Consider the following 21,239-nt stretch of genomic DNA (forward strand, 5'->3'; position numbering starts at 1 on the left):
GCTTCGCGAAAAGGCGGAAGTTAATTGACGTCATTGTGAAAAGGGCCTATGGTGGGGGGAAATGCTTTTAGGGCCGCAGGGGACTTTTCGCTGCAATACCGCGAGTGACCACTGGAAAAATTGCCTGAGCGGTGGCGCCGTATCAAATTCTACTATACATCCATGGTGGCAGTACGCGCGAGCGAACAGCCAACCGTGCCCACGTACTGAAGAAGAAGAAAGGAAGCCGAAGAAGAAGGTCATGTGACTCCAATGGCGGCGTGCGTTGAGACGCGTATAGCTCACGCTTTAGTAATTTTTTTTTTAGCTCTATGAGCGAGAGCTGTCTGATTCTGTAAATCAAACAACATTTTACCTATTGGATTCGCAAAATGGCAACCGAAGCAAAAAGAATCAAGGTTAGAATTAATCCATTTAGGTCCCTTATGTAGCTCTGTATGTTTGTATGTATGTATCTGTGTATGTATGTTGTAGATGGTTCATATTTATTCAGTCATCTCTAAAAAATAAATATGTAGCAAAGGTCTCCTAAGGTAGCGACACGGGCCGGTGTAATTAACTTGTATTCAGTCCAGACTGCTGTAACCATAATTGTGTTATACAATGAAACAAAGGATCAGTATAATTTGCTTTACAGTGTCTACCAAAAATGCTATTTGCATTTTGGCGGATTTGCAAAATAATACATTTTGTTTAAGTTTGCAATAACCCAATTACAATAGCTTTGATGGATGATAACCTGATTTTTTTTACGATAACCTGAAATAGATTTCTAATATAAGCTTCTATAAATACCACGATGCCAGTTACACTCATTCATTATTGGGTGTCAGGTCATCAGAAACATAGTCAGAGAAGCACTCCCTTATAATCACCTTGGTTTAACTGAAATCTCTATTATTACTGCCAGTGAGGAAGGACAGGCAGAATAGCATCTTTTGACACCATCTGTAAAATTATTATTGTTATAAGTATTGTTAACTTGTTTAATCTATACTCCTGACCTTTTATATGTTTTCGTTTGCTTTGTCAATGTCTTTTCTAAGGTTTTAGTTGTAATGTTAAACCAACCTTAACACAAATAACACAGGACGCAACATTAACTGATTTTTGTCAGTGCCCACAAGTCATGTTATAACAGTGCATGAGTATGCTTATATAGGCACAGGGCTAAATAGCTGTATGTTAGACTAGTGTAAAAATTATATCCTGGAGCCCCTTAACTATTTTGCGATTTCTGATTAGATGCCAAACTGTATTTCATTGTCTTAGTACTTGTACTCTGTGCAGTGAAAATAAAATTGAATCTAATCTAATTAATCTAATCTAATCTGTTGCTTGTTGTAAAATTGAGAGTACATTTACTACTACTACTACTACGAATACTTCCGGCTGCTCCTGTTAGGGGCCACAACAGCGAATAATCCGTTTCCATTTCTTCCTGTCCTCTGCATCTTCCTCTGTGATGCCAGCCACCTGCGTATCCTCCCTCATCACATACATAAATCTCCTCTTTGGCATTCATGTTTTCCTCTTCCCTGGCAGCTCCATATTCAGCATCTTTCTTCCAATATTCCCAGCATCTCTCCTCCGCATATGTCCAAACCATCTCAATCTTGCCTCTTTTGCTTTGTCTCCAAACCGTCCAGCCTGAGCTGTCCCTCTAATATACTTGTTTCTAATTCTGTCCTTGGTCACTCCCAATGAAAATCTTAGCATCTTCAACTCTGCCACCTCCAGCTCCACCTCCTGTCTTTTCATCATTGCCAATGTCTCCAAACCATACAAGATAGCTGGTCTCGTTCCCTTTATCTATTTATGGTACACTTCTGCCGCAAAGCACTCCTGACACTCGTCTCCACCCACTCCATTCTCCAGCCACTCCACCCTGCCTGCACTCTCTTCACCTTTCTTCCGCACTCCCCATGACTTTAAACAGTTGACCTCAAGCATTTAAACACATCCACCTTTGTCACCTCTGCTCCTTGCATCCTCACCATTCCGCTGTCCTCCTTCTTGTTCGCACGTATTCCATATTGCCCCTACATTCCTCTTCTCTCCAGTGCAAACCTCCACCTGTCCAGGCTCTCTCACTCAACCTGCACCCTACTGTCGCTACAGACCAGTGTCATCCGCAAACATCATTGTCCACAGAGACTCCTGCCTGATGTCGTCCGTCAACCTGTCAATCACCATTGCAAACAAGAAAGGGCTCAGAGTCGATCCTTGATGTAATGCCACCTCCGCCTTGAACCCATCTGTCATTTCAACTGCACACTGTCACACTGCCCTCATACATATCCTGTACTACTCCTACATACTTCTCTGCCACTCCCGACTTCCTTGTGCAATACCACATTTCCTCTCTCAACACTGTCAAATGCTTTCTCTCAATCCACAAAGACAGTATAACTCCTTCTGACCTTCTCTATACTTCTCCATCAACATTCTCAAAGCAAACTTCGCATCTGTAGTGCTTTCATGAAACTACTGCTGCTTGCTAATCATCACCTCTCCTCTTAACCTAGCTTCCACTACTCTTTCCCATATCCTCATGCTGTGGCTAATCAACTTTATACCTCTGTAGTTACTACAGCTCTGCACATAATAATAATAATGATAATAATAATGATGATAATAAAATAGACACCAAGACAAGAAAGATGCTGACCATGGAGAAGATGCACCACCCAAAACCAGATGACGACAGGCTGTCCCTACCAAGAGCTTCAAGAGGACGAGGCCTAGTCCAACTCGAACTGACCTTCAAAGACTACCACTATCGGGCTGGATGCATACCTGACAAAAACAGATGACCCACTCCTCCGAATAGTAAAACGTCAGATCTACTCCATCAATAAAGAAGCTGCACAATTCAAGTAAGAGCTTGATGTCCCAGAAACCCCACCAACAGAAAATGAGGCAACTATCATCTACGCCAAATGAGTGAAGAAGGCAAAACACCATGGCCAGCAGCAACTGCAAAAAACCAGGTAGGACAAAGCAATGCACGGGAAGTACCCAAAAAGAATTAACAACGCAGACATGGACCAACAAAAGACACACCAGTGGCTGAGGAGCACTAGACTGAAAGCAGAGACGGAGGGCCTGATAATCGCTGCACAAGACCAGAGCCGGGCAACCAGATCCTATCACCATCGCATCATCAAAGATGGAACAGACCCAAAATGAAGAATCTGTGGAATGTACGAAGAAACCATCGACCACATTGTCTCAGGCTGCCCAGAACTGGCAAAGACTGAGTACACATACAGGCACAACAAGATGGCAGCATACCTGCACTGGAAGATCTGCAGGAGTTACAAGATGAAGATGACTGAGAAGTGGTATGAACATCAGACAAAAACGGTCACTGAGAACAATGATGTCACCATCCTCTGGGACATGCCCATCTATACTGACAGAGAGATAAAAGCCAACAAACCCGACATCATTATCAAGGACAGGAAGGAAAAGAGGTGCATGCTCATCGACATGGCAATACCATCTGAAAAAAACACCTCAGTGAAAGTCACAGAGAAGCTGACCAAGTACAAAGACCTGGAGATTGAAATCAACAGGATGTGGGGTATGAAGACTGAAACAGCACCAGTGGTCATCGGAGCTGTAGGACTCATGAAGAAGGGAATGGAAAAGTTCACTAACTATATCCCAGGCAACATCAACATCCATGCAGTCCAGAAGATCGCCCTACTTGGAACAGCCTACATATTACAACGAGTACTGTCAGTCAAGTGACATCTGCCCTATAGTGCCTCAGGTCTGTCTACAGTTTGGACCCAGCTCTACAGGATGTAAAACAGGAAACACAAAAGAAATAATAATAATAATAATTCTATTTATATAGCACTTTCCTAAAACAATGCGACAAAGTACTTCACAAAAAAATAAAACCAGACAAGACAAAAACAAGCGCAAGACCAAACAAGTAACAGCAAAAACAAAAACAGCATAAATAAAACAAATATCAAACATCACCCTTATTCTTGAAAATCGGGACCAGTACACTTCTCCACTCCTCAGGCATCCTCTCACTTTCCAAGATTATGTTAAACAATCTAGTTAAAAACTCCACTGCCATCTCTCCTAAACATCTCCATGCTTCCACAGGTATTTCATCTGGACCAACCGCCTTTCCACTTTTCATTCTCTTCATAGCTGCCCTCACTTCCTCGCTAATCCAGCGCACTTCCAGATTCATTATCCCCACATCATCCAACCTTCTCTCTTGTCTCATTTTCTTCATTCATTAGCCCCTCAAAGTACTCCTTCCACCTTCTCAACACACTCGCCTCACTTGTCAGCACATTTCCTTATCTATCCTTGATCACCCTAACCTGCTGCGTATCCTTCCCAGCTCAGTCCCTCTGTCTAGCCAATCGGTACAAGTCCTTTTCTCCTTCCTTAAGTGGCCAACCTTTCATCCAGCTCACCATACACCTTTTCCTTTGCCTTCACCACCTCCTTCTTTGCTTTATGCCACATCTCCTTGTACCCCTGTCTACTTTCTTCATCTCTCTGACTATCCCACTTCTTCTTTGCCAACCTCTTCCTCTGTATACTTTGCTATACTTCCTCATTCCACCACCAAATCTCTTTGTCTTCCTTTCTCTGTCCAGATGACACACCAAGTACCTTCATAGCTGTCTCCCTCACTATTTCTGCAGGGGTTACCCAGCCATCCGGTAACTCTTCACTACCAACCAGTGCATGTCTTAACTCCTCCCTGAACTCCTCACAACAGTCTTGCTCCTTCAATTTCCACCATATGATCCTTGGCTCTGCCTACACTCTCTTCCTCTTCTTTATCTCCAAAGTCATCCTACAGACCACAATCCAAGCTGCCTAGCTACGTTCTCCCGTCACCACCTTGTAGTTTCCAATCCCTTCCAGATTGCGCCTCCTACATAAGATATAGTCCACCTGTGTGCACTTTCCTCCACTCTTATACGTCACCCTGAGTTTCTCACTCTACTTGAAATATGTATTTTATATGTATTTTATATGTATATGTATCACAGCCATTTACATCCTTTTCACAAATTCCACCATCATCTGTTCTTCCACATTCCTCTCCTTAACACCATACCTGCCCATCACCTCCTCATCACCTCTGTTCCCTTCACCAATGTGCCCATTGAAGTCTGCTCCAATCACCACTCTCTCCCCCTTGGGTACACTCTCCACCACTTCATCCAACTCACTCCAGAATTCCAATTTCTCTTCCATCTCACACCCAACTTGCGGGAGATGATGAATGTTATCAGCTAACATTCATCTTCCCTTCGATTTCCAGCTTCCTACTCATCACTCTGTCCGACACGCTCTTCACCTCCAGCAGACTCTTGACATACTCTTCCTTCGGAATTACCCCTACCCCATTTCTCCTCTTATTCGCACCATGATAGAAGAGTTCGAAACCACCTCTGATGCTCCTGGCCTTACTCCCATTCCACCTGGTGCACACACAGTATATCTACCTTCCTTCTGTCCATCATATCAGCCAGCTCTCTCCCTATGCCAGTCATAGTGCCAACATTCAAATTTCCGACTCTCACCTCCACACTCTTACCCTTCCTCCTCTCCTGCTGCCTCTGGACATGCCTTCCCCCTCTCCTTCTCCTTCGCCCAACAGTAACATAGTTTCCACTGGCACCCTGCTGGCCAAAAGTACCGGTGGCGGTTGTTGGTAACCCAGGCCTCAATCAATCCGTTATTCAAATCTGATTTATGATCTCCATATTTGATTTGGCAAAAGTTTAACATCAGATGCCCTTCCTGACGCAACCCTCCCCATTTATCTGGGCTTGGGACTGGCACTAAGAATGCACTGGTTTGTGCATCCTCAGTGGCTGGGTTAAAATTAGAGTACATAAAGAACTGAAGTTACTCATGGAAGCCTAATTTTTCTGTTTTCTGCAACACTTTCAACCAAAGTTGTCTTCTCCTTCCGATGATATTTTGAAATTGCTGTTTTTTTACAGGTTGATGACCACTCAGAACTTGAACCCCTGCAGAATTTTCTACACTGGTGTTACAGAGTTGGCCTGACACTCAGCGAGAAGGTGAAATTAACAGTAGCCTACAGTACAAGCTGTCACACCATGAATATTATGTCACATAAGTCTACCTCTGTGTCCGTCATCTAGCCAGTTATTTAGTATTGTATTAATTGTATGTCTATCCTTAGCTTAAGCAGACATGTTAGTCAATTCACTAGAGTTATTACTACATCTTAAGTTTTGTATTCTATAGTAATTCAGCCAGCCATTCACTTACTTGCTCATTCACACACTATTTCAGTATTGTGTCCTGATGACTATGGTAAATCGGCAAAATTTTAAGTCCGTCTAGAAGAGCTACATTGACATTAGTGGTGTGGGGCTTTACAAATGGGTCAAAATCATTGTGTCTCACAAAGTAGTTAATACGACAGCAGAAGGAAATTATCAAATATTATTCTGGTGATGGCATGACAGTTGTGTAGTGTCACCTCATAGCAAGAGGGTCCTAGGTTCAACTCCAGTTTCCTCCCACAGTCCAAAGACATGCATATCAGGTGAATTGGAGTACCTAAATGTCCCATAGGTGGAAATGGTGTGTGTGACTCTGTGTGAGCTCCGTGATGGACTGGTGAGCTGTCTAGGGTGTCTCCCTACCATCTGCCCAATGCATACTGGGATAGACTCCAGCCCTACACAACCCTGAATTAGTTAAGGGGGTATAGATAATGGATGGATGGATAAACGGTTAGGTGTTTAGCAAAATTACCCTCAAAATCAGCACTTAAGTAATCTTCTAATGACTCATCATTTTCATACAGTACAGCTCACGATCACTTCTTTTAGTTAGATGTATTTCTCTGTCTCTCTCCCCTAGGTGTATGTGAGTAAGGAGGGGACAGTGGCAGAGTATGGGATGCTAGCTAGAGAAGACATAAAGAAGGGGGAGGTTCTGTTTACAATCCCCCGAGCCGTTCTTCTCCACCAGGGAACAACCAAAGTTTCTGCCCTTCTGGAGAAAGGTGAGAAAGAAATGGACAGTGTATTTTCTAGCACACCAGATGCCAGTAGGCAGTGAGTGGGGCGGTCCAATCTCTATTTGTGTGTTTATTGTTTACTGAGACAGAGGAGAGAAAGAGTTGAGAAAGTCATTGAAGCAAATGGAGACACTTGTGGTTTTAGAAGCACATGAGAGCTTACCATCCCCATCCCCTTTCTCTATTTGTTTCTTTCTATTCCTCTTGTCCTCCTTTTCTCTTCCCTAGAGAAAGCCTCTCTGGAGACCTCTTCAGGCTGGGTACCTCTGCTGCTGGCTCTGCTGTATGAGTACACCTCCCCACAGTCATACTGGAGTCCTTACCTCTCCCTCTGGACCAACTTCAAGAGCCTGGACCAGCCCATGTTCTGGTGAGGAACACGTCATCATTTTGTCAAATCGCCATAATTTTGGATCCAGTCAGCATACAAAGAAAATGCTGCTTTCTGAATCCTAACTGACTGAATGGAAAGCGAATGGATACTAAGCAGATATTATAATGGTTAGATACGTAATTTAGTTTTTCACCTGCAGATATTATAATGGTTAGATACATAATTTAGTTTTTCACCTGAACAGCTCATTGGAGTGCAGGTGAAAGAAGCATTCTCGTCAAGCCTTCACAAGGTAAATTAAGGTTAGATTAAAAAAGATCTCATCGAATGACAATTTATTTAATGTATGCAAGTCTGAAAAGAGAAAGAACAGAATTGTTGTTGTTCCTTATCCGATGTGAAGGACAGGATATTGTATTACTGTAAAGCCCCCTGAGGCAAATTTGTAATTTGTGATATTGAGCTAAAAAAAAAAAACAGAATTTTCGTTCTGGCCTGGAGGTCGCGGTTTTCAAAGACCATTTTCCTCAGTCTTGAGAAAACCCCACTGGCACAACTGAGGCGGTGGTGTATTTCCTGATCAATATTAGCTTTGGGGGATAGGAGGCTTCCGAGGTATGTAAAGTGGTCCACATTTTCCAGTCTGGTTTTGTCAACATAGATAGTTGGGGGTGGAGCAGGGTTATTTGTGGTGGGTGGTGGCTGGTAGAGGATCTGGGTCTTTGTTATGTTAAGGGCCAGACCAAGCTGCTTGTATGCCTTGGCAAAAGCATCCAGAATGCACTGTAGGTCCTCTTCTGAATGGGCCACGAGGGCATTGTCATCGGCATATTGCAGCTCCATGATGGATATGGTGGTGGTTCTGCTTTTAGCCCTGAATCTGTTGATGTTCAGGAGTTGTCCGTCGGTTCTGTACATGAATCTGACTCCTTGGGGCAGGTGTTTACCCATAAGATGGAGGATAGCAGAAATGAAAATGGAGAACAGGGTAGGAGGAATGACACAGCCCTGCTTGACTCCAGTGTGAACCCTAAAGGGTTCCGTTTCATCTCCACTGCCACTGAGTACTGTGGCTGACATATTGTCAAGCAATAGTCTCAGTATCCGGATGTATTTGTCCGGGCAGCCAATTTTTGCCAGAACCAGCCACAGAGTCTGACGGTTCACAGAGTCAAAGGCTTTGGTGAGGTCTATGAAGGCCATGTATAGTGGTTGATTGTGTTCCCGGCATTTTTCTTGTAGTTGGCGAGCAATGAAAATCATGTCCATGGTACTTCCTTCTATTTGGGAAAAATCCACTCTGAGACTCAGGGAGAATGTTTTCTGACAGGGGGAGGAGCCTTATTAGCCAAAACCCGGGCGAGAGTTTTCCCAGTGGTGGATAGGAGGGGAATGCCACGGTAATTTCTGCAGTCTTCCTTGTCTCCCTTCTTAAAGATGGAGACAATGAGGGCATCCCTAAGTTGTGCAGGGCTTTCCTCCTTTTCCCATATTTTGAGAAGCAGGGCGTGGATGTGACTGGCCCACCATCCTTCAGGATTTCTGCTGGAGTGCTGTCAGGTCCAGCAGCCTTGTTGTTCTTCATCTTCCTTATGGCATCCTGCACCTCGTTCAGACTGATTGGTGCTCCCATATTCTCATTGATGGGTTGTTGAGGGAGTTGGTCAAGGGCCTCCATCTCAGTAGTTGTGTTCCTGTTCAGTAGCTCCACATAATGCTCTTTCCATCTGTTGGTAATTGACTTATTGTCTTTCAGCAACATTAGCCCATCTTTGGAGCGAAGGGAGGCTAGGCAATGGTGGCTGGGGCCATATACCGCTCTTGTGGCATCGAAGAAACCTCTGGTATCCCCACAGTCAGCAAGCTGCTGGATCTCCAGAGCCTTCCTTGTCTACCACTGGTTCTTCAGTTGCCTAACCCGAGATTGAACAGCTGCCTTTGCTATGGCATGGGCTACTCTTTTAGCCTTGCAGTTGATGTCATTTTGCCAGGCAGGAAGGTTTGCCGCTTGATGTCAATGAGCTGTTGGATTACGTTGTCATTCTCATCGTACCAGTCTTGATGTTTCCGGGTTTTGTAACCAAGAGTGCTTTTGCAGGAATCCATGGTGATAGACTTAAGCATGTCCCAGTGTGTATCAATATCTTCTGGATATTGCTTGGGCAGAGCAGTGCTGAGAGTAGCCTGGAGCTGTTTTCGAAAGGTGGTGTCACCCAGCCGTTCGATGTTGAACTTTGGCCGGCACTGTCTTTTTTGCACCCTTCTTTTCCACGTGAGACTGATGGACATGATGGAGCAGATGAGGCGATGGTCTGTCCAGCAGTCATCAGCACTGGTTATCGCTCTGGTGTTGAGCACATCATGGCAGTCTTTGGCGTGGACGACTATGTAATCGATGAGGTGCCAGAGCTTGGAGCGAGGATGCATCCAGGATGTTTTGAGTTTATTCTTTTGGCGGAAAAGTGTGTTGGTGATGACCAGGCTGTGTTCTGAGCACTTTGATAGCAGTAATATGCCGTTGGAGTTCGTGTTGCCAACTCCTTCCTTCCCTATTGTGCCTCCCCATAGAATGTGGTTTCGTCCCACCCTGGCATTGAAATCTCCAAGCAGAATTAGCTTGTACTCCTTGGGGACTTTGGTTAAGATGTTGTCAAGGGCAGCATAGAAGGCCTCCTTCACGTCATCCTGTGCATCAAGTGTTGGAGTGTAGGCACTAACAACAGTGGCCTTTTGGCCGCCTGCAAGCGTCAGGCATATGGACATTAGGCGTTCATTGATGCCCACAGGGAGTTCGGAGAGGTGGTTGATGAGACTGTTCTTAATAGCAAAACCCACGCCGTGGATCCTTGGCTCATCAGCAGGTTTTTCTTTCCAAAAGAAAGTGTATCCGCCTTTTTCCTCCTTCAGCTGCCCTTCATTAGCCAGTTGGGTTTCGGAGAGTGCTGCGATATCGATCCGGAATCTCCTTAGCTCCCTGGCGATGATGGCAGTTCGTCTTTCGGGTCGATCACTGTTTGTTGTCTATGAGGGTCCGCATGTTCCAGGTTCCAATGTAAGTTTGCTTCCGTTTATGTTTCTGACCGCTTAGTGGTGATCCCTCTGGGTGCGGTAGCCCAGACAGGAGTTTTCGAGGCAGGCTATGTTTAGGGCACCTTTTCCAGCCCCTTCCCCTACTGGGTTGAGCAGAGTGGATCCGAAATAGAGCTGCTCAGTCGTGGGTGCAGCTGCCAAAAAGATCTTTCTGCCTCAGCCCAAGAGCTTAGCGACTGAATCAGACACCCACCGCCTATGTGTCAGGTTGTGGCTAGAAGCTGCCAGACTTCATGGTCCTGCCCCCGTCACCACTTCCTGATCGCCACAGGCCTTTGTCCGGGATGTTAAACGGTCTGATTCCCTTTCGGGAGGATGCCTGTACATGGAATCCTCCCTATCAAGGATGTGCACATCCTCATCCTTGAAAGAGTAGCCACTGGCCTGTAGATGGGTGTAGACTGCGGAGTCCTGGCCTGACATGTTAGCTCTTCTGTGTTGTGCCATTCTGTTCGTCAGCGCCTGTTTGGTTTCCGATGTACAAGTTACAACAATCCTCCTGGCACTTAACAGCATACACTATATTGCTCTGTTTGTGCAGGGGGACCCAATCCTTGGGGTGGACCAACTTCTAGTGTTTTGGGGTTTTAAAGCAACTGAGACGCAGTGTTTGAAAAATACGCATCTCAACTGTTCCGATACTCCCGCCAAATATGGAATCACCACTGGTTTATGCTTAGGCAGCTGTTGTCCTTCTCCTCAGTGCACTGTTTGGGCATCTTCATGGCTTTGACAAACACCCATTTAGGATAACCACACTTAACCAGGGCCTGTTTAATGTGGGATTTCTCCCCTTCCCTGGCCGCTGTGTCAGTGGGGACATTGTCAGCTTGGTAGTACAGTGTCCTGATGACTCCTAATTTATGCTCCAGTGGATGATGAGAGTCAAACCTTAAGTACTGATCAGTATGTGTTGGTTTTGATGTGGTTGCACACAGAGTTAATGTGGTTGGTGAAATGTGGTATATCCTGAGATTTAATTTTAACTCAGGTGTCGTCCACAAATCTGAACCAATGGCTAGGTGGTGACCCTGGATAGGACATCAGAGCCCTCTTTTCCACTTTCTCCATGTACAAATTGGCCACTATAGGTGAAACTGGGGAACCCATAGCACATCCATGTTTCTGCCTATAGTACTGCCCCCTGTATGCGAAGTATGTGGGTGAAGACATAGCTTCAGGAGCAGACACACTTGATCAGTGTTATTGCTAAGGGTGGGGTCATCCTGTAATTTCATACAGACCACCTCCACTGCATCAACAGGAACACATGTGAAGCGCGACATAACCTCATAAGAGACCATTGTTTCATCCCCCTCCATAATGATGTCCCTCACCTTATCCACAAAATCCATGGTGTTCTGAATGTGATGTTCATTACTGCCTACCAACGGGTTAAGAATAGATGCCAGAAACTTGGAGATGTTATAGGTCACTGAGTTAATCATAATAACAATAGGCCGTAATGGCACATCACGTCTATGTATCTTAGGTAAGCCATACACACTAGGTGTAGCTTTCCCTGGGTATAATCTGTGGTACAAAATTCTGTCAATAGCATTGTACCTTCATTCAGCTGATTCAACTTACTTGGATTATCGAGCATGCATCAAGACAATTGATAAATGTTTTCCCATTCAGGTCCAAAGAGGAGCGAGACATGCTGTTGAGGGGTACGGGTATTCCAGAGGCAGTGGACACAGACCTGATGAACATTCAGAGAGAATATACAACAGTGGTCCTTCCCTTCATTGCTAGACATCCTGATCTGTGGAGTCCTGACACACACACCCTGGAGCTTTACACACAACTGGTGGCATTTGTCATGGCCTACAGGTGAAGATGCATATTACGCAGCACACATTACTAGAACACACACACACAAACACATACACGGTGTACTCCTTCCTTCATCATTCTTTACATGTTCATCCTTTTCTCTTCTGTACTTACATTTACTGACATGTTCTCATTTAGCAGACACTTTTGTCCAAAGCAATTTACAGGTGAATCGGCAATTGGCATTTATGTTTATATGTCAACCTGAAGGCATCTTTGCAATGAATAGTAATATCATAGTAATATTATAGTGTGTGTCATCCTAAGTGCAATTGATAAAGTGTGCAATAGGTAGATAATCAATAACAATGTGAGTAATGATAGATTCAAATGACAAATTAGCTAGACAATGCCACAGATCAAGATTACGGTCATAGTTACAGTACATCTTAGTCTTCGAAGATCGAGACCTACAGGCCCAAACAAAACTCTTGGTCTACAGAGCTGTTGTCCTCCCCACCCTGCTGTGTGGTGTTGAATCATTGACTACCTACAGCAGCCACCACCAGCAAAGAGCCCTACGGAGGATTCTGAGGATCAGCTGGGAGGACAGACACACCAACACCAGCGTTCTAGAGGAAGCGAACATTGACAGCATCAACACTAAAATAATGAAGCACCGAATCATTCGAATGTCAGATACACGCCTTTCTGAGGAACTCCTGTATGCACAGCGGAGGGAGGGTCAGCGTTCCACCAGTGGGCAAAAGAAACGCTTCAAAGACATTAAGATCAGTCTCAAAAAGTTCCACACAGCAACTGGGAAGACACTGTGCTAGACAGACAGTCCTGGACAAAATCTGGGCAGGAGAGAGCAGCACAACATGAATTTGAACTCCACCATGCCGTAGAGACAAAGTGCCACAACCAAAAGGAGAGGCAAAGGGCCCAACTACCACCACTACTCACCCCTGCCCACACTGCACCAAAGTGTGTGGATCGAGGATTGGCCTCCACAGCCACCCGAAGATGCACAAGTGACAACCCCAACAAAGGACAGTCATACTCGACCCAAATGACCGCCGATGATGATGACGTCTGTGGGTTAGGCCTCGAAAAAAAGTTTTTAGGCCTTTCTTGAGTTTGTCTGTGACTTTGACTGTAATAATCTCTTGTCCCACCATCAACAACCCCATTTTCTCCTCTCTGTAGTTTCCAAGAGCCCCTGGAAGATGACGAGGAGGAAGAAGAGGAAGAGGAGATGACCTCCCACCCACCAATGATGGTTCCCATGGCTGACATGCTTAACCATGTGTCCAATCACAATGCCAATCTGGAATACACAGCGGTGAGGGGACACGTCTACTTCACCATCATTGGCTGTGATTGCTAAAAATGTACAGATAAGGAAAAATATAATTTTTAAGATTATGTCCTAGATATCTGATAGTTATTTTTTCAATCTGCTCTAAAAACATCACCTGTGGGAAAGACACCATTAAACAATATTTTGAGAGTATGGACTTGTACTAAGTGCAATGAACTTGCATGTTTAGCATATTTCTCTCAAAACCCTAACTTTGAAATACCCAAGGGATCAGTTCATGAAACTCAGTCTAGAGGCACACTACTGTAAAATTATTTCTTCTTGTTTCTATTGCAATTAATATGCAATAGAAGGTTTGTGTTATAGTGTCCCTGTGTGAGTAGAACTTTTTATATATATATATATATATATATATATATATGTTTTGTCTTTGACAATCTCATTCAGGACAATTTGAATATGGTGTGTGTGCGTCCCATTCATAAAGGGGAAGAGATATTCAACACCTATGGACAGATGGCCAACTGGCAGCTGCTGCACATGTACGGCTTCACAGAGCTGTACGCTAACAACAATAATGACACTGTTGACATTCCCTTGACCAGCCTCTACAAAGTGATTTTGCAAGGTGACTGTCAATAATGAAAATTCACATTTGCTTTTTATATTTTATTCATTATTTTATATCAGTATGTAACAAATGATGCCTAGGCATGTAGAATGATCAGGGTACTGTTGCATGTATATAAGTCAAGAAATTGTAGGAAAGCAAACATGAGCAAAAGAAAGACGCAGGAGCCAAATAATGACAGAAAATGGCCAAAATGTTGGACCATTTTCAACTAAAACACAAAGAAAATACAGTGGTCTGTGGGCATTGCAAAGCTTAACTTACCACAACATCCATGCTACAGTACCTCGACAGAAGTGTGTAATTTTATTTTTGCACACTCAAGGTTGCATTAAAAGATGTAACTAAACAGGGACAACATAAAAACATGGACCAGAAATCAAAAAGCGTATCACAAAGAGGGAGGTATCACATTACAGCTGGCAACAGGGGGGAACCAGAGTGTAAATTCGAGGCCAGTGTGAATCTTACATTACAATGTTGATCTAAAATAAAACTTTATTTTCCGATCAACTCAATTGATCAGTATATTTGATAGATTATTCGATTACCAAAATGATGATCAGTGACAGCCCTACTACTGACTCTGTATAACTGTATGAACTTTTCCTGAGTCCAGTTCTGCTGTTAACCCTACAGTGGCTTGGCTTTGTTAAAAAAAAAACCTATGAAGAGTATGCCTATGGTGGCTCAACAGCCACAGGATAAGCACTGAACTATGACACCAAGTCAATCATAGTTTTGACCCCAGTCCCCATTTGACTGTAATCTGGACTTTGGTTTGTGAGGTCACCTTACATAAACCCCACTCTCCAGGTTTCTCTCCATTCACTTTACCCATCCGCTTTGTCTTGTCCTCCTCCTGTCCTGATCCCAGATGTTCAGTCTGACTTGAACCGGCAACTCCTAGATGAGAAGTGGGAGATGCTGTGTCAGACCGTGGGAGAGAAAGGAGCCTTTATCTTCGGCAAACATGGCTGCCTCACAGACACTGAGCTCCATACCACACTTAAGGTAAAGGACTACCTATACCAGCTGTTCATGTTGCCTAGATTTGTAAGTATGTGTACAACCCACCATAATATCGTTTCATTGAGCTTGATGCAGGGTTCCCGTGTTTTAGAAAATCTAGAATTCATTGTAGGGATGGGACGGTTATTGTTTTTTTTTTTCAATAATAACTTTATATAGCACTTTTCTAAAACAATGTTTTGTTTTTTGTGTGTTTTTTTTCTTCTTTATTTCCCCCCTTTTTCTCTCCAATTGTGCTTGGCCAATTACCTTACTCTTCACATCCGGCTTCCCACCCACAGACACAGCCAACTGTGTCTGTAGGGACACCCGACCAAGCCGGAGGTAACACAGGGATTCGAACCACTAACCCCCATGTTGGTAGACAACGGAATAGACCGCTATGCTACCCGGGTGCTAAAACAATGTTACAAAGTGCTTTACAAAGAAATAAAACCAGACAAGGCAAAAATAACAGTAAGACCAAATAAGTAAGAATAAAAATAAAAACTGTATAAATAAATAAAAACAAATATCAAACATTTTTAAAAGCTTTCATAAAAAGAAGTTTTAAGACGAGATTTAAAAGAAGCTAGAGACTTGGTTTGTTTAGTTCAACAGGAAGAGAATTACAGAAAACCCCTTGAGGCAATTTTGTAATTTGTGATATTGGGCTACACAAATAAAATTGACTTGACTTGACTTGACTTCCATAGTGTGGGGGCTCTAACAGCAAAAGCCCGATCACCCTTTGTGACAAACCGAGACCTGGGAAAACTAGCAGGGCTGCATCTGCAGATCTTAATCCGCAGATTAAGATCTGCATAATTAATTAATTAATTAATATTAATTCTCCAGGCACTGCACTAGCAGCTGCCCACAGTTCCTAGCTACACAGCTAGGATGGGTTCAATGCAGAGAAAGAATTGCCCCACGGGGACTAATAAAAAAAAGTAGTAAGTAGTAATGGTCGAGAGGGTGTATACCAAGTCAGTAAATCACAAATGTATGTAGGAGCAAGAACATTTAAAGCCTTAAAAGTGAGCAATAACATTTTAAAATCAAATCGAAATATAACAGGGAGCCAGTGTAGGGAGGCAAGCACAGGAGTGATATATGGGCATGCCTTTGTCCCAGTAATGAGCTGAGCAGTGGCGTTTTGTACCAACTGCAGATGGTGGAGGGAGCCCTTGCTGATACCAGAATAAAGTGCATTACAACAAGCGGGGAATAGATAAAAGCATGTACAACTTTTTGCAGATCAGCAATTGATAAAAATGACCTAATTTTGAAGATTAGCTTGAGCTGGAGAATGCATGGCTGAACATGTTTGATTTGATTATCAAAACCAAGGTTAGCATCTAATTATTACCCCAAGATTCCTAGCAGCCTGCTTAAAATTACCTGACAGACCACCAAGATTAATAACACAAGGGCTGATGGAATTATTGGGACCAAACAGAATCACCTGACTTACCATCACGGAATTTTTTAGACATCCAAGATTTAATGTCAGACAGGCAAGTTGAAACTATAAAATTCCTGACCATTATCATACCATGTCAAATTTTCATAACCTCCTTTACTGTGGTTTTATCACTTCAACATAATTTACATAGCCATGCAGGTGCAGTGTGCCATGCTGTTAGCTGAACGTGTTACACTACCTAGCTAGTTTTATCCAAAACAATAGCTCAGTGATAGTGCTGCTCAGATTTTTCACCCATCTAAGAAGACAAAGTCTGAAGTCTGGGCATATTTTGGTTATTTTAAAAATTCTGATGGGAAGATAACAGAAGATGACTACCCCATCTTCAGAACATGCAAGAAGAAAGTTGTTGCAAAGAGGGGCACACAGCCAACATGTTTACCAATTTCCACAAACATCATCCTTCGCTTTACAGTAAGTGAAATTAAGTTAACCTTTTTTTTAATCCCCCCCCTCCTTTTTTCTCACCAACTGTATTCGCCCAATTACCCCACTCTTCCGAGCTGTCCCCATCTGCCAATCCTGGGAGGGCTGCAGACTTCCACGCCTCCTCCAATACATGTAGAGATGCCAGCCGCTTCTTTTCACCTGACTGTGAGGAGTTTCACTAGGGGGACGTAGTGCGTGGGAGGATCACACTATTCCCTCCAGTTCCCCCTCCCCCTCGAACAGGCGCCCCGACCGACCAGAGGAGGTGCTAGTGCAGCGACCAGGACACACACCCACACCTGGCTTCTCTCCCGCAGACACAGCCAATTGTGTCTGTAGGACGCCCGACCAAGCCGGAGGCAACACGGGGGTTCGATCCGCCGATCTCCGTGTTGATAGGCAACAGAATAGACTGCTACGCTACCCGGATGCCCGATTAAGTTGACTTTTAATGTTACTTCATGCACATTGAGGACTTAGTATTGGGGAAATGACTTTGTCTAACTTGATAGTTTGTCAATAATGTTTAAACTGAAACTTTAAATACTACATGCTCTAAACTAGTAAACTCATCAACTGCATGTGCATTGTTGTGCTGCACTCTCACTGCATGCGATACACTTGTGCAGTATGTTTAATTATTAATGCATTAGCACTTTTTAAATATTTTGAACAATATACAGTGATAATACCAAAAACCTTGATATCTGTGGTCACAATAACCATGACATGAAATTTTCATACCATCCCATCCCTAATTTAGACTTTTTTCCAGTCAAGAGATAACACCTGGGAAATGATCAAAAACACCCAAGCCTATTAAGAGCTTTTAAGCTTTGTGAACTTACAATATATTTACACACCAAAAAAAAAAAAACTGATAAAAATACCTTTTATTCTCTAAGCGTTTTTAAGTTTTAGAGAAGGGATAAAACTGCGGTTTCATCTTTTAAGAACATTTCATTCGTTTCAGTTCCATTTTCTTCTCTCTATCCTCCAGGTGCTGTGCATGTCAAAGGAGGACTTTGAGGACTTCAGGGAGAATGAGGGCTGGGAGGAAGAGGATGAGGATGAGATATCCCTGGCTTTCTCCAATGATGGTCTCCCCAGCCTAAAGGCTCACTGGCGCCAGTTGATCCATATGGCAGCATGTTTCACTATGGATTCCTATGGAGAGGGAACCGGGCAGGAAGAAAGCCGGGGGCTGGACGGCGACCGGGTGCTGATGGAGGACAAGGTACTGCGAGGAGGGCTCAGCAGCAGGCAGCAGAGGGCGCTGCAGGTGCGCTATGGACAAAAGAGCATCTTGCGCAAACTGACTGAACTGACAAAGTCATGAATCCACATGATGCGGATTGGGTCCAATCAAGCTCAGACTCTCCCTGATTTACATGGTCATCTGATGTACAGCTTTTGAGCGTCCATTCATTTTTTTTTGCATGATCATTATGGTTTGCTATCATCTTTACTGGCTAACTGTTAATGAAACTGAGCAACTCTATCTTGTGTTTGTATACAAGTGCCTAAATTAAGCCATTGGTTCTGTGATCTAAGGAGAAACATGAGTAACCCCCCCCCCCCAAAAAAAACCCCAATGTTTAAAGTCTGTCATATCACACTGATTACTTCCTGACTATTTGAAAATAAATATTTTCATAAAAGTATTGTCACTTTTTTTGGTTCTGTGGTTGTTTGGTTAGCAACAGTATGCCTCCTAAATTGTGCTGATAAACTATGTACATCTATGACATGTATAAAAGTGTTCCAAATTCGACAGTAGCAGTCCTTTAAGCTAAGTGCAAAGTGAGCTTTCACACTGTTGAGCTTAAGAGGCAAACCCCAATATTGTTTGTGCTTACACAACAAATTACTTCTACACATAAATCAATTAAGTTGCTTGACATTTCCTGGTTATTTCTTACCTAGAGAATCCTGGCCAATCACCTATTTATTTTTGTGGTTCCAAATAAACTCATGAAGATGCAGTTCAATTATCTAATGCTTTATTTCCTGTATGTATGCATATTGCAGTTAAGTAGCAAGAACTAAAGGCAACTAGAAAGGACTACAAAATACAACACGTGGACCAATACATTTACAAAACATTCAAAATCCTTACAAAATGGGCTGTATTGGTCCTTCTTTTGTTGTTCTGCAATTTGGGTCTTTGTACAAATTTTCAAGACTCTATTTGCCATTCTAACTTTCCACAATTTTACAAATGCCAGGGAGAGGATTTCAGAGCCACAATTTCAAATGGACAGTCTCCAACACCACCCCACACACACATCACGAGTGCACCCCCAAACCCCCTTGGGGGGGGACGAACTACACTTTCTCTCCCCAGTCAAAAAAGAAAAAAATAGCAGGCAGCTTTTATTAAACTTCTGAATGCAAAACTTCAGGGGAAAAAAAACACCTAGTTCATGTGGGAGGGAGGCAAACTGGGGACTTTGGTAGTGAGTGAAATATGTTTACATGTGTCTATACATGTCATATTACATTTTCATTGGACATTTCATATTTCTCCTCATCTTTCCCCACTCCCTCTCCCAATATTTACATCAAAGCTTAAAATATTTAACAGCATGTCCAAATGCCTTCAAAAATCAAACTTTAGCGCTGTGAGCAGTAGTCCTTTCATCCACATTTAAGTAAGTGTCAATGCCAGTTTGTCCAGTGCCAACAGTAAAGAATGTGTGTGGGGTGGATCCAGCATCTCTCCCATAAGCTACAGACTGGCTGGGACACAGACTAGCTGGCACCAGTGCCTTCCATCACCTGCTGAGCTTGCTTCTGTCCCATGCAGCACTGGGCTACTGACTGGAACAACCTGAGACAGGAATGGAGAGCAGAAGAACAACGATTTAGTATCTGTTGGAGCGGGGACAGCACAGTTGATCAACCATTACAAAGGGTTCAACCCAAGTAGACGATAAGTAAAAACTGCACCGTAAAGGGTCTCATAACTGGAAAAATCAAAACGTACTTTTCAATCTCAGGGGCACAGTGCACAAAGTCATGACTCCAGAACTTAAAGGCTGGATTCTTGATCAACTCAATGAAGGTAATAAGCAGTCCCCAGGGATGTGGCCTGTTCACTATCAGTCTCTCCAACAGAACCCTAGGGTAGGGGCAAGGACAGGGGAAGGAAGGAGGGGGTAGACACAAGGAATTGATTAGAGTTCAAGTCAGCTTAACATTTAGTAGGTTTAAGAAGTTGGAAGCTCAGAAACTGATTACAATAATAATTTGTGTCTTAGCATCAGTGTGACAGAAGACTTAATGCTATAATACGTATGATCGAAACAATCTCATACAGCCTCTTGTTTCACTTTGGTGAGCTGTCTTACCGGGTTATCTGCTCCTGGATGGCCTCTGTGTTAGCCTCAGCGAACAAATAAAGCATGGTACAGCTGAAGTAATGGGTGTGACTATTGGGGTAGCGTAGCTGATTGGCTATCGCATTCAGGAACAGGTAACGACCTGGAATGGGCAGGGGACACACAAAAACAAAAGTGTTTTGCACCACCCTTTATCAAGTCCAACTTTTAAGTAAGCGTCCAACAAATGATGCAAAGTGATCAGATTTTTTCCACTAAATATTTGCGAAGTACGTATTTGTAGGGGATCAATAAAAATAAAAAATCCACGAAAAAGCTTTTCCCATCTGTTTTGTCCAACTACATGCATGATGAAATATGATGTCCAAGTGGGACACAAAGAGCAACTTTAAAACAAAAATCTCTTCTAAAAATAAAGTTTCAGTGAAGGGACAAAAAACAAACAAAAACAAAACAAGGTTGGTTGACCAGAGGGAAAGTAACTGAGCAGTTGTGGTCTCACCCTCTGTGTCCAAGTCCACTGCCAAGTTTTGGAAGATGTCCATGTGTGCCGAGTGAGTGATGGTGCTCATTGAGGGGGTGCTGCCCTTGTTGTGGATGTGAGCAATGGCCTGTGTTCCCACATACAGTACTAGAGCATTGATCAGCTGGATATTGTAGCGGTTCCCTGGTTCATTGGACACCTAGGACAGCACAGAAGAAATTAGAATGTAGTGTGTATTTTATTCTTTTTACTTGTACATGT

The 21,239-nt window shown here is 43.4% G+C and overlaps 2 protein-coding genes across 14 annotated transcripts in view; one reads left to right on the forward strand and one right to left on the reverse strand.

The window, feature by feature from the left end:
* The first annotated feature begins 248 nt into the window (after positions 1–248).
* setd6 (SET domain containing 6, protein lysine methyltransferase) lies at positions 249–19,084 on the forward strand. 2 transcript variants are annotated; one of them, XM_056282568.1, is made up of 9 exons: positions 249–398; positions 6,006–6,086; positions 6,901–7,045; positions 7,289–7,430; positions 12,126–12,320; positions 13,476–13,611; positions 14,038–14,218; positions 15,099–15,235; positions 18,151–19,084. In XM_056282568.1, the coding sequence occupies exons 1-9, from the start codon at positions 372–374 to the stop codon at positions 18,487–18,489; spliced, it is 1,383 nt and encodes a 460-aa protein (XP_056138543.1). In that variant the 5' UTR covers positions 249–371; the 3' UTR covers positions 18,490–19,084. The 2 variants fall into 2 exon arrangements, with proteins under 2 accessions (XP_056138543.1, XP_056138544.1); XM_056282569.1 differs by lacking the exon at positions 18,151–19,084 and adding an exon at positions 15,535–16,104.
* A 52-nt stretch (positions 19,085–19,136) lies between these two features.
* Positions 19,137–21,239, reverse strand: part of cnot1 (CCR4-NOT transcription complex, subunit 1) — an 86,088-nt gene continuing 83,985 nt past the window's right edge. For all 12 annotated transcript variants that reach the window (XM_056282567.1, XM_056282555.1, XM_056282565.1 and 9 more), the window contains 4 exons: positions 20,997–21,177; positions 20,504–20,636; positions 20,140–20,274; positions 19,137–19,983 (listed from right to left, as the gene is read on the reverse strand). In XM_056282567.1, the coding sequence (XP_056138542.1) occupies positions 19,905–19,983; positions 20,140–20,274; positions 20,504–20,636; positions 20,997–21,177 (528 nt within the window). In that variant the 3' untranslated portion in view covers positions 19,137–19,904. The remainder of the gene's footprint in view (positions 19,984–20,139; positions 20,275–20,503; positions 20,637–20,996; positions 21,178–21,239) is intronic.

The sequence above is a fragment of the Lampris incognitus genome, chromosome 6 (assembly GCF_029633865.1).
Source record: "Lampris incognitus isolate fLamInc1 chromosome 6, fLamInc1.hap2, whole genome shotgun sequence".
Taxonomy (NCBI): domain Eukaryota; kingdom Metazoa; phylum Chordata; class Actinopteri; order Lampriformes; family Lampridae; genus Lampris; species Lampris incognitus.